Here is a 13,797-nt window from a genome sequence, read left to right on the forward strand (position 1 = left end):
CCGTTCTCCCTCCATGGACCTTCCAGCCATCAGAACCAACAGAAATGACAGCCCAAATGCCCATCAATGGACAAATGGATAAAGAAGATGTGGTTTTTTAAATACGATGGAGTACTACTCTGCCATAAAGGATGAGCTTCAGACATTTGTAGCTAAACGGATGGACCTTGAGACCACACTCTTTTTTTTTTTTTTTTCTTGGTACCAGGGATCAGAACTCAGGACTTTGTGCTTGCAAGGCAGGTGCGGTAACCACTGAGCTAAATCCCCAGCCCATGAGACCACACTTGTAAGTGAAATAAATCAGGCTCACATGTTTAAATACCACATTGTTTCTCTGGTGTGAGAAACCAAAAGTGGAAATAAGGACTAAAATGTATAATAGATATTGGGAAATGGGAAGAAAATGTTCAAATGGGAAGGGGAACAAGGGAGGGGGAAGAGGAAAGGAAGGAAGGGACAAGAAAAAGTGAAAATAGAAGGAAAAAATGGAAACGAAGCTTTTGTATATAGGGAGGGGAAGGGTTTGCGGAGAGGGGGTGAATGGGGAAAAAGAGGGGGGACGTACCATGCACAGGTGCAAATTCCCTATGATGAGCGTTATTATGTATGCCTAAAATGCACCAATAAATGTTTTGCTATTAGAAAAAAGGATGAGCTTGAGACATTTATAGCTAAATGGATGCACCTTGAGACCATACTCTTAAGTGAAATAAATTGGACACACATGTTTAAATACTGCATTGTTTGGCCAGTGTGAGAAACTGAAAGTGGAAATAAGGACTGAAATGTATAATAGACATTGGGAAATGGGAAGAAAATGTTCAAACAAGAAGGCAAACAAAGGAGTGGGAAGGGGGAAAGGAAACAAGGGACAAGAAAAAAAGAAAATCAAAGGAAAAAATGGAAACAAAGCTTTTGTACATAAGGGAGGGGGTGAATGGGGAAAAAAGAAGAAGCAAGATATGTCATATACTGGTACAAATTCTGTGATGAATATTATCATTATGTATATCTAAAATGTACCAATAAATATTTTTCTAAAAAAAAAAGCCTTTTTAAAACTGGGCATACTGAGAAACTGAAAGCATAAATAAGGATGAAAATGATTAAAATGAACAATTGATAATTTGAAATAGGAAAAGGTCCAAAGGTGGAGGGGTGGTGAGAGGGGAAGGGGAAAGGGAAGAAAGGAGAGGAAAAACTATGAGAAAGAAAAAAAAATGGAAACAAAGTCTATGTAAATAGGGAAGGGTGGTGGGGGTGAAGGGTGCATAGGTAATGGGGAAAAAAATAAGAACTAAGATACATTATGTTCAGGTACAAACACCCAATGATAAATGTAAATGTACTGTATACCTAAAATGTACCAATTAATATATAAATAAAACTGGGCATACTGCATGCCTGTAATCCCAGCACTCTTGAGCCTGAGGCAAGAGGATTGCCATGAGTTCGAGGCTAGCTTGAGTTGCACAGTAAGTTCAAGACCAGCCTGGACTACAAAGTAAGACGCTGTCTCCAAAACAACAACAACAAAAACCCTTTTTACACTGAAAAAAAAAAATAAATAAGGGCTGGGGATTTAGCTTAGTGGCGCTGCACCAGCCTTGCAAGTGCTAGGTCCTGAGTTCTATCCCAGGTACCAAAAAAAAAAAAAAAAAAAGAAATCTATCTATCTATCTATCCATCTATCTATCTATCTATCTATCTATCTATCTGTCTATATTGACTTTAAAGACCAAAATACTGAAAGTGGTTGCTTCCAAGTAAAACTAAAGATGACTTTTTTCCTCTTTTAAAATGTTATTTTTTCTCTATTAAATACAAAATTGCTTTTATTAACAAAAATAGCAATTTAGAAAGAATATATATATATATATATATATATATATATATATATTTTTTTTTTTTTGGTACCAGGGATTAAACTTAGGACCTCATGCTTGCCAGGCAGGTGCTATGCCACTGAGCTAAATCCCTGGCAAGAATAAAGGGAGGAACCCTATTTTTGGAAATGTATCAGCAACCTTGAAGAATAAAGAGAGGATTCTACGTGTGAGAAAGATGGGCACCTCAAGAATAAGCTGTGACTGGGCCAGGGATTTAGCTCAGTGGTTCCAGCGCCTGCCTTGCAAGTGCAAGGTCCCGAGTTTGATCCCCGGTACAAAAAAAAAAAAAAAAAAGAATAAGCCGTGACTGTGAGTCCGTAACTGCAACAGCTAGAACACAAGTGGGTTTTCTTTGATACAAGCTCCTTGAGGGAGAATCTGCTCTGTCCAGATATAAAAGCGCTAAAAGGCTAGAATTCAGTGTGAGTGTGTTAGTAGTCCTAGTAGTAGTAGCAGACAAATATATATATATATATATATATATATATATATATATTTTGGTACCGGGGATATAACTCGGGTCCTTGTGTTCGTGAGGGAGGCGGCGAAACCACTGAGCTAAATCCCCGGCCCAAATATTCTTAAATTTAAAAATAATGTCTGAGAGGATAAGAATGAGCTAAAAGCACGAACACCCAAGAGTAGGCCTTTACTAGGGGACAGGGTGCCAGGCTGTCTCGAACAATGGCGAGAGCAGTGGCCAGGGGCTGGCTAGGTGACCTCTCATATAGGCAAGGGGCACAAAACGGGGGAGACACAGTGGAGGTAGATGTTTGGCTGCAGGCAGAGGTGAGGTTTAAATCCATTGGCAAGTTTGAATTTCTTGGTGGGAAGGGCTATAAGTGGGAGAGCTTTGTGGCGGGAAAGTTGGGTTATTGTTTCCCTGACTGATTTATTATCTGCTGGGAAGAGCCATTTAGGATGTGGGGCTGCCAGAGCCATTTTATCTAGCAGAGAACTCTATCAATGTCAAGGCCAATATTATGGTTTATATTTTATGTCCTCCCAAAGCCTCATGTGCTCATAGGTGGGGTTTTGGGAAGTTACTGGATCATGAGTGTTTGATACTGGATCAGTCTACTGATGGGTTTATATTATAGCTGGGTATGATGTCAGAAGGTGAAGCTGGGTGGGAAGAGCTGGGTCACTGTGATGTGGCCTATATCCCCCCTCCTCCCTTGATTCCTCTCCGCTTCCTGCCTGCCATGTCATGAAGTGTTTCTCCTCTGCCAGGCCCCTCTGCCATGGGACCAGCCATCTATGGACTACAAACTTTAGCCAAAAAAAACCTCTCCTCCTTTACCTTGTGGGTGTTGGGTATCTTTTCCCAGCAAAGAGAAAGTAAGATAAGCAGTCGTGGTCAGGGTGGAAGGAAGCTTCTTTGTTACAGGCTGTTTCCTAACCTTCACTTACAGAAGGGATGAAACAAACTTGTATGTTTTATATGCTCCATACTTGATTCTGATTTGTAGTTAAGACCTTGGGCCAGGGATGTAGCTCAGTGGTGCTGTGTCTGCCTGGCAAGTGCAAATGCAAGGCCCTTAGTTCAATTCCCAGTACAAAAAAAAAAAAAAAAAAAAAGACTGGCAGACCTTGTGATAGGTGCTCAGCAAACATTTAGATGGATGGGTGGTGGGTGGATGGATATGGTAGAGTAAGGGTTCTCAGACTGAGTGCAGGGGGTAGGGCGGCTGTTCTATGCATTTGCCAAAGGACACTGAACAGTATCGCTAGCCTTTATTCATGAGATGGCAGTAACATCCCTGCATTATGACAGCCAAAAATATGCCCAGACATTTCCAAATGCCCCCTGGGGGCAAAACTGCCCCTGGATGAGAACACTTGGGTAGATCAGTCCATGGTAGACAGATTGATGTGTGCACGGAGGCACGGTGTATGGGCACATGACACAGAGGGTGGGGAGCAGGGTGGGTAGATGGATGGTGAGGGGGTGAATTATAATTTGTGACGGATGGGTGGTTTATGTTGGGCAGGTGAATGCTTGGTTGGAGGGGGAGATTAAGGGTGAGTGGAAAAATGAATGGCTGTGCGGGTGGGCAAATGGCTGGAGGGGAGGAAAGGAGGGTGATGACCCATTAGGCCTCACAAACCTAACTGAATGTCTTTGTTTCTAAAGTTTTGATTCTTAAGAACATCCGTTTGTTTTCTGTCCATAAAATAGCATAGCAGAGTAAATATGTGGCAAATAAAATAACTGGAAGAGTAGAGATGGGCTGAATTTGAAATTTCGGACATTGGCATCATTCTCCAATGTAAAATTGAGTTCTAAACTCTGACCCGGGACAAAGAAGACTTGGTAAACATAACTGACATAAAATGAAGTTGAGTATGGCAAAAACCATATGTGGAATACTGTTACTGACTGAAAACTGATGAAAGAATCAAGTCTTTATCACAACATCACGATACAAAAACTTGAACCAAGAAATTTGGGATGATTTCTTCACTAGACTTCATAATGCCCACAAAATAAAATTCACATTAACTAAAGCCATAATTAGTTACATTTAGTATAAAAAATTTCAAAGATTCAAGTACATATTTTAAAATGTAATAATAAAAATAACCTCGATTTTTTTTTTTTGGAGCTGAGGATTGAACCCAGAGCCTTCACACTGAGCTATATCCCCTCTCCAACCCTTTTTAAATTTTTTATTTTAAGGCAGTCTTGCCAAGTGACTAAATTGCCCAGGCCGGGATCGAACTTGTGATCGATCCTCCCTCAGCCTCCCACCGTGCTGGGATTCTAGGCCCTCGCTGCATGCCCGGCTGATTAGGTGGTATCTAGTAGACTCTTCCTAGTCAAAGGACTCTAAGGGAGCTGCAGTTTTGTTTTGTTTTTTGCTTTTTGAGACAAGGTCTCACTATGTAGTTCAGGCTGGCCATGAACTCACTATGTAGCCCAGGCTAGCTTTAACCTTGAAGGAATCCTCCTGCCTCAGCCTTCTGAGTGCTGGGACTATAGGTATGTGCCAGTCCCTCCAGCAGGAGCTCTTACTTTTCAAAATCTTTGAGCTACTTTACAGCTCAGTAAATGACCTAATGGGTAGAAATACAAACACTGTCCGTAGACAGGCAAATTTTGTTCTTCTACTCACCCTCCCCTAAAAAAAGCCAGTATTTAGTGGTACTGCGCCTGCCTCGAAAGCACAAGGTCCTGAGTTCAATCCCCAGTACCAAAAAAAACCACAGCAAAAACCAGTATTTATAAATTCATCTCAGCATTTCTGAACTATGTAACTGCTATGGTTAAAACTCTCCTTTGAATTTTCAGAATCTTATTTTCCTTCATTAACTGAGCCAAAATCTTAGATATATATCTAATTTTATATGTATGACAGTCAGGATTGTAACTTTTTTTGAAAAATGACCCTTTAATAACAGATAAATGGACACTCCACTGCTGGAGAGAGCATCAGCTGTTCATGTCTTCTGAAGAACAGCCAAGACACGTGTCCTCAGAGCCTTCAAAATGTACAAATGGGTAAATACTGTTCATATTACTACATGCTTTTTGGCTAAAAAATTGGCAATATCTTTAAATTTTTCAATTGTGCATACACAAAATGTAATGGACATATTTTGTTCAAATGTAAAACTTAATTATTATTGTGTCATTAAAAATTTAGGGGCTGGGCCGGGGATTTAGCTCAGTGGTTCCGCTGCCTGCCTCGAAAGCACAAGGACCCGGAGTTCCAGAGTTCCATTCCCTGTAACAACAACAAAAAATTTTGGGGCTGGGAGTATAGCCTAGGGGTAGAACCTGTAGGGGGCGGTGAGGGGAGTAGCAGGCGCCCCCGCCACGGTAGTCAAATTTTTAAAGTTTAACATTTTTGCTGGGCATGGAGGCGCGTGCCCGTAGTGAAGGCTGAGGGTACAGGAGCACTTGACCCGCTCTCAAAGCCATAGCAAAGCCTGGACTCAAGCACAGTTTTTTTTGTTGTTGTTGTTGTTGTTTTTGGTACCGGGTATTGAACTCGGGACCTTGCCCTTACAAGGCAGGCGCCCAAACCATTGAGCTAAATCCCCAGCCCTAGGATCTTGTGCTTTCAAGGCAGGCACAGGGCCACTGAGCTACATCCCGGACCTCAAACACAGTTTTAACTCTAAGACACTGACTCTATGAATGGACAGTGGCCAGGCCATCTCTAAAAATAGAATCCTGATCATCGTCTGCAGCCACCGACCCAAGAAACCAATCTATTATTGACAATAACCAGCCTGCTATCTACAACTCAGACTTGTAGGAAGTCAGATCATTATCTTTAGCAACCAAGCCAGGAAGTCAAACAACAACACCTGTGTTAGTCACTTTCTCCTCCTCTTGGAGACACAATACCAACACTTGCATCCTAAAGGGGAAGAGGTTTATTTTGGCTCACAATTTTAGAAGTTTCAGTCAAAGCTAGGCTGGCGCCAATTTAGAAATGGCATGGTGGAAGGGCCAGGTGGAGAACAGCTGCTCCCATTAGAGCAGCCAGGAAGCAGAGAGAAGGGAGGAGCTGGGAGGGAGATGTTCCCTTCCAGTCACACCCTCAGCTCATACCCCCACCATCTGGTCACCTCCCAGAAGCCCCACCTCTGAACTCATAAGACTTCTGGGGGACAGTCTAGACCTAAATGGAAACACCCCATAAAAATGAGCCCTACATAACCAGGACTTTATTGACAACTTCCCTAATTTTTGTCCCAATTTCCAGTTTAGGACCCTCAGGCCAACAGCCTCTGCAGGGTGCATCTGAAGCCTTCTTTTTCATGAGACTTGGTCCACTCCCTTGCCTGACTTTGATTCTCTGCCCAGGTACGGGATGGTGGCTGGCCATAGCTAGTGCTGACTCATAGCCTTTGCTTGTTTGCATTTGGTTGGTCTTTGTTTCCATATCACATGTAAGGTTTATAACTGAACTGGGCAAAATACCATGACCTTTATCTCCTGGTGTCACTGGATGGGGTCCAAGGAAGTCCCTCAAAGAGGACATGGGGATCTAACTCACCCTACCCAGCAGATAGGTTGCAGGTTCACTGACTTATATCACAGAAAAGAACTGCAGGATGTCAGTGGTGAGCATTAGAAAGGTGTATTAGGCAGAATCAAAGAAGTGACACTCAGAAGGGAGCGCAGGCCTCACAGGGGCGCATCATGGTCTGGGGTGGGAGGTTTTTATGTGGCCTTGGGGTGTCTTGAAGACAGGTGATCTAGGATGTGTGTTCCTACTGTCCGTCAGGCTACACATTGGCCTGCAGGCTTCTGCTGGCCACAGAAGTGTGCTGCTTCCTTGAGAGCAGAGGTCTGTGGAGGAAAAGCACAGGTCTAATTTACAGGCTTATTGTATCTTTATGGCCCTCAGGAATCTGGGGAGGGGTGTTTCCTGGAAGGGAGGAGGGCACTGCAACCTTGGGTAACTTCGTGTCAGGAAGCTGTAGTTTTCCTTTCTTTTAATGGCTATTTTATTTTATTGCAGTACTGGGAATCAAACATAGGGACAGTCTACCACTGAGCTACATGGCCGGCTTTATTTATTTATTATTTATTTATTTAGAGACATGGTCTCACTAAATTGCCCAAGCTGGCCTCAAACTTGCAACCACCTGCCTCAGCCTCCAGAGTATCTGGGGTTATAGGCATGTGTCAGTGGACTTGGGAAGAATACTCTTTCTCTTTCTTTCTTTTCTATTTTTCATCCTTTTTACTGGTTATACAGATCAATGGGTTTTATTTTGGCAGATCTGTACATGTGCATAACATACTTTGATTGTTTTCACCCCTCATTACTCCCTTGCTCTGCCCTCCCCTTTGCAGTTTTTCTTAAAAGAACAATTTTAAAATTATAATTTTCCATGTCAAGTGAGGTGGCGCATGCTTATAATCCTAGCACTCGGGAGGCTGAGGCAGGAAGACTGCTGTACATTCCACACCAGTTTACGTTATATAGTGAGTTCAAGACCAATCTGAACTACATAGGGAGACTCTGTCTCAAAAAATAAGCAGGGCTTGGGCCGGGGATTTAGCTCAGTGGTTTCACCGCCTGCTGTGCAAGTGCAAGGACCCGAGTTTGATCCCCGGTACCAAAAATAATAATAATAAAAAAAAATAAACAGGGCTGGGGATGTAACTCTGTGGCACAGTGCCTGCCTGGCAAACTCAGGGCCCTGAGTTTGATTCTGGTACCAAAAAAGAAAAAAGAGACACAAACAAAAACAAAACAAAAAATTTTACGATTTTCCTTGTCTCCTTTTTACATATCTTTATTTCATCTATCTTATTTCACTAAGGCTAATAGCAATTATAATGAACATCCCATTCTCTGACATCACCAGAAAACTAGCCTGAGCCGGACATGGTGGCATATACCTGTAATCCTAGTCAGGAGGCTGAGGCAGGAGGATCTTGGAAATTCAAGGCCAACCAGGGCAACTTAGTGAGACCCTGTCTCCAAATAAAATAAGAAGGGGTAGGGAATGTAGCTCAGTGGTAGAGTGTTTGCCTAGCATGTTCATAGGTCTTGGGTTCAATCCCCAGTACTGCAAAAAAAAAAAAAAAAAAAAAAGAAAAAGAAAAGAAAGAAAAATCAAAACCAACCTGTAAGGTCACTTAATTATGGAACTCAAGAAGCCAAAATCTATGAAGTCATATTGTCTCGGGGCATCTTAATTACTGAAAGCCAAAAGATTTAATTTACCCTAACACAATTTTTAGGCGTTGCAATGACAGTAACACACACTACCCACCAGAGTTAATGGTCTATCACCCTTTCTTTTTGTGGCCCAATTTTCCAAGGTTTTATGACTTTTTGCATCAAAAATTCAGTCAATGCTGAAATTTACTCATTTTAAGTCTCAACCTGAGATTGCAAATTTCCCAGCAACTTCAGAAAATGTCCCCTTGGGACAGTTTTAAATTAGGCTCATGCAACAAAAATGCACATTTCATCTGAACACTCTTGTGCAGGTGTGCCCAGCCAGGCAAATCCAATCAAACAGGGCCAGGGCCTAATGGTGGGGTACTTATTCTTTCATTTGGCTGCCCCCAGAGAGGCCCCTAGGACATAAAACAGTGAAATCCCAAGAAACCAATTTTTTTCACATGGCAAGGAAGACTGGCACAGTACTTAGCGATTTGGAACAGTGACCAAGGGTGATTCAATTCATTCCAGCCCTGACTGATGTAGAAGCTGTGAGCACATTTGCCCTTGAGGATAAGTGGTGCCTTGACCTTGGTCAGCAAAGAGCCGCAGGGTTCTTACATGAGAAAAGAGGGTGGGTAACGGCTGTGAGAGAAGTGGAAGAGTGTAAAATTCACATCAAGAAGGATGTGGAAAGCAGTTAGACTTACAAAAGTGAGGACAGGTGCAGGAGTAGGGGCCTCAACTGCCTGGCTGAAGAAATATCAAGGTGTTAAGAAAAATCATTTTAGGCCAGGTGTGCTGGCGCGTGCCTGTAATCCCAGCACTCCAGAGGCTGAGGCAGGAGAATCACTGTAAGTGTGAGACCATCCTGGGCTACATTGCAAATTCAAGACCAGTCTAAACTACATAACAAGACCCTGTCTCAAAAAACAAAACCAAGGGGGCGGGGGATTTAGCTCAGTGGTTTTGCTGCCTGCTGCACAAGCGCAAGGAACCGAGTTTGATCCCCGGTACCAAAAAAAAAAAAATTTTGTGGTATTGGGGATTAAACCCAGGGTCTTCACACCGAGCTATATCCCCAGACCTTTTTAAATTTTTTGAGACAGGTTCTAAGTTACTGAGTTGCTAAATTGCCCAGACTAGGCTTGAATTTGTAATTCTTTTGTCTTAGCTTCTCAGAGTGCTAGGATCACAGGTATATGCCACCATGCCTGGTTTATTTTCTATTTTGAGACAGTCTTGCCAATCACTAAATTGCTCAGGCTGGGATCAATTTGTGATCCTCCTGCCTCAGCCTCTCAGAGTGCTAGGATTATAGGCATGTGCCATCACACCTGGCTCATGTTTCATTTTATTTTTTTTTTTCAGGTTTCATTTTAATGCTAGGATGGATATATTTGTATTCATAATTCTATGCTTAATATACACCTTTAGTAACTTCCAAATTGATCTCTCATAGACCATATAAAGAAAAGTACATTTTGGAATATGAAACATAAGACCATTCATCTATAAAAAAATAAATTGGGGGGAAGAGTCAAGAACAAACTAGGATCATTTACAGCAAGGAACAGACCGAGGAAATAGGACTTAAACAATCAAGGAAATTGGTCAAAAACTGTTGTGATCTTCATAAAGCCTTATACTGGCAAACCTCAACTTCCAAACATTTGACCTTGATACAAACGCCTCCTGGGTACACTGTTCATGTGGATTTCCAAAATGCCTCTCTTTACTAAAATCAACCTTTCATACACCAGGAACCAATTCAAACCACAGACTATGGCTCCTGGAAACGCCGGGACTCTGCCAAGATGAAAGCATCTGTGTGAAGACATGTACAAGTATGGTTTCCCGTGCTGCCATGCTGACCCCAGGGCCTTGTGACTGCAAGGCAAGCCCTGGACTGCAGGCCTGCGTCTTGCCCTCTTGCCTATCTCACCAAAGTTGGCATTGTGTGAGCTGCTCCACCAGTCCTTTACAATCATCATTTAGGGGAATGATGTGGAGCGGGGAGGAGGCTTGAAAAAGGCAAGAGTAAGCGGGTAGGGGTGGTATTCTCACTCAGCTCACCAGCTGTGGACTCCAGGGGGAGCGAATGACCTTTTCCCTCTTTCCTCATGAGTCAACAGAACTTTGTCCTCAGCATATGGAAAAAAAGTGCCGCTCAGTGTCACTTCAAGGTACCTCACTTAATTGCCTTTGGATTCTTTCAGTTCTAAGAATTGTCTAGTTAACATATTACCTCAAAAATTTGTTTACCAATAGTAATTCTGGAACATGTGCTCAGGGGATGAACTTGCGGTCCCCTGTCCTTACTATATTTCTTCTCCTTCTCCTTTTTTTAAAACTACTTTTTCTCGGGGCCGGAGATTTAGCTCAGTGGTTCCACAGCCTGCCTCGCATGCACAAGGACCCAAGCTGGATCCCCGGTACCAAAAAAAAAAAACCAACCCAAAAAAAGACTTTTTCTCCCATCCCTTTACTATGCACTAGAACCTACTTGGGGGAATGATTAATATTTGGCCTTCTTCTGTCTCCCCTAAGACATAAAATGCTCACGTTGACTTTCACTGTCACTACCGGCCACCCTGGGTCCCCTGGGCACACAAGAGACATTAATAGCAGGAACGATTCTAATGGTTTGTATGTTTGTTTTTTGAGACAGGATCTCGCTATGTAGTTTAGGCTGGCCATGAACTCACTATGCAGTCCAGGCTGGGCTCAAACTCATGGTGATCCTCCTGCCTCAGTCTTCCAAGTGCTAGATTATAAGCATGCACCATCACACCTGGCCTGGTTTGTATGGTTTTTAACACTCCAGGAATTGAATGACTCTTATATTTCATGTTTGGGCTTTTGGACATTTTTCCTTTAACCACATTTGCAGATGGCTTTATGTAAGCAAGCAGGAGACAGTATCTAACAATGCTAAAAGCGAAATTATTCCACAGCCTTCACTGGGAGACCAGATTCAACCATGTGTTCCAGGTAATGTGTTTTCTTTGACTCAAAAATACAAGTACAAAGGTTCCCCAGTATAATAAAAGATAAAGATACTGCCTATAAAAACTCAGATCACAGGATTTATGTTTGGGCGCTAGAATTTCCCACTCACCCCCACGGTTTGACATGGTTACTGCACTGGGTTCTGACCAGGCGAATGCTATCATGAGCCTAGGAATTACAGCTCAGCCGCATCTCTTGCAAGAGTGCTGCTTAGTTTGTTATTAAGGAAATAGGAAACTGGTACCTGACTATTCTTTTTCCTCAATTCACCTCAGCTTAGGGCCTTCTCACTTCATACTTACATTGTTTCAGCCACTTCCAACTCAGGTAGTCCTTCCTGCCTGTCCAATGTCAGGTGGCTCCCCCTGGTCTATGTGGCACCTAAGGCATAGGGGCTTAACCTAAGCCTGAAAGATAACACTCGCTGGGTGCTTACTCAGAGGTACTGTGCAAAGCATGTCCATAGCATCCTCTGCTCAGTGGATAATACCTCCATTTGGCAGGGGAGGCACTGGAAGCATGAGAAGTAACCATGCTCCATAGCTGCTATATACAAAGTTGTTAACCACTGCACTATGACTGAAAAAGTGTTAATATTTGTTGGTTTAGGGCTTTATATTATCTCATTTAATCCTCACAACAGTGAGAGGACCAGTCCACATCAATATTCTCATTTTACATTGAGAAAAACTACAGAGAAATTAGTAACATTCATAGTCCATAAAGAAATGGCCATGGGAGACAAACCTAGGGGGAATGTGATGACTCTGGAACTCCATGCTCCCTAAGTGAGAAACACTGATGATAAAACACTAATAGACATGGCTAGTCTACACAGATGTTAAGAACACATTTTAAAAAAGCTAATGAAGGATATCTATTCGCTTAGATCGCATTTCAGTAATTACACCACATGGCGCCATCCAACTTGTTTACTAGTAAAAAAATCCTAAATTAAAATTAGCAGCCAACTGGGCGTAGTGGCGGAGTCCTGTAATCCCAATACTCTGGGAATTTGAGGCAGGAGGGTCACGAGTTCAAGCTCAGCCTAGGCAATTTTAGAGACTTAGGGAGACCGCGCAACCCCCCTCTCCCCATAGGTATGAGAAAGTACCTCAGTTCCAAAGCCTTGAGTTCAATCCTCAGGACTGCAAACAAAAACAAAGTCCCTCCCCCCAAAAAATCTTCAAAGGACTGACCCTATAAACCACCACCTTCAAAGTGATCAACTGCTAAATTCTCCAATGTCCTGGAAGTTTGGGTAACAGATTTATGTATTCTTATTCCTCTTCCACAAACAACAAAAACTTGCAGCCCCTTCACGTTATCCTACTTCATCTGACCTTGTCATTTCTGCAGGAAAATGATTAATATTTGGTCACGTTCCCCCCCCCCCCCCCCGCAGGACATTGCCTCCCAAGCCTCAGGATACGCAGAAGCAGAGGTGGCTCGGAGACTCCGGGTGGTGGCCGCCCGCCGCGCAGAGATGGAAGGCAGGAGGTGGCGCGGACCCGTCTCGAGGTGGCCGGCGGGACTGGAGGGGGAGCCGGGGCTCAGGGCGCGTTCCCGCCCTGGCTGCGTTTCCACGCTTGCTTCGTCGAGGCTGCGAGATGAAGAGGCAGGAGGGCGAGAGGGGAGCAGCCCCACAGCGCCGGGCGGGCCGTGGCAGGCGCGGCAGGCGCGGCATTCGAGTCACCTCAGACCCCGTGGCGGATCCCTCAGGGCCGTAGGGCAGCGCGGCGGGCGTCCCAGCTAGCTCGGGCCCTCCCGGGAGGTAGCTAAGGGAGGGGTCGCAGCGCGCCCCTCAGCTCTAGGGCCGGCCTACAACACTGAGGCGTGGAGCTTATTGTTCCGGGAAGCCTCTGTCAGGGCCCGGCCGGACCCTGGAACTGCACCGCGCCCCCGCCCGCAGAAGCAGGCAAGCTGACGGGCGAGAGGTGCGGTCCCTTTAAGGGGCGGGGCCTGCGGGGCGGGCGGGGTGCGCGTCGCTGCCGGGGCGAGTGTGTGAGGAGAGCGGCGGCGGCGGCGGGCGGGCGCCGGCGGGAGGGAGGGAGCGAGAGAGCCAGCGACGCGGGCCGACCCGCGGCCTCCCCCGCCCTCCCGCCCCTCCCCCGCGTCGCCCAGCCGCGGGGACGGGGCTCGCGTCGCCGCCCCTCAGCCGCTTCCGATGAAGCAGCTGCCGCCACAGCAGCCGCCTCCGAAGATGGGGGATTTCTACGACCCCGAGCACCCGACCCCCGAGTAAGTGT

The 13,797-nt window shown here is 44.5% G+C and overlaps 1 protein-coding gene across 1 annotated transcript in view; it reads left to right on the forward strand.

Moving 5' to 3' along the window:
• Nucleotides 1-13,574: 13,574 nt before the first annotated feature.
• Nucleotides 13,575-13,797, forward strand: part of Setd2 (SET domain containing 2, histone lysine methyltransferase) — a 121,090-nt gene continuing 120,867 nt past the window's right edge. Inside the window, exon 1 of the mRNA XM_087187095.1 lies at nt 13,575-13,789. Coding sequence (XP_087043221.1) covers nt 13,716-13,789 — 74 coding nt within the window. The 5' untranslated portion in view covers nt 13,575-13,715. The remainder of the gene's footprint in view (nt 13,790-13,797) is intronic.

Source organism: Heterocephalus glaber, unplaced genomic scaffold (assembly GCF_053883595.1).
Source record: "Heterocephalus glaber isolate CG9 unplaced genomic scaffold, H.glaber_assembly_v1.0 deba00001504, whole genome shotgun sequence".
Classification (NCBI taxonomy): domain Eukaryota; kingdom Metazoa; phylum Chordata; class Mammalia; order Rodentia; family Bathyergidae; genus Heterocephalus; species Heterocephalus glaber.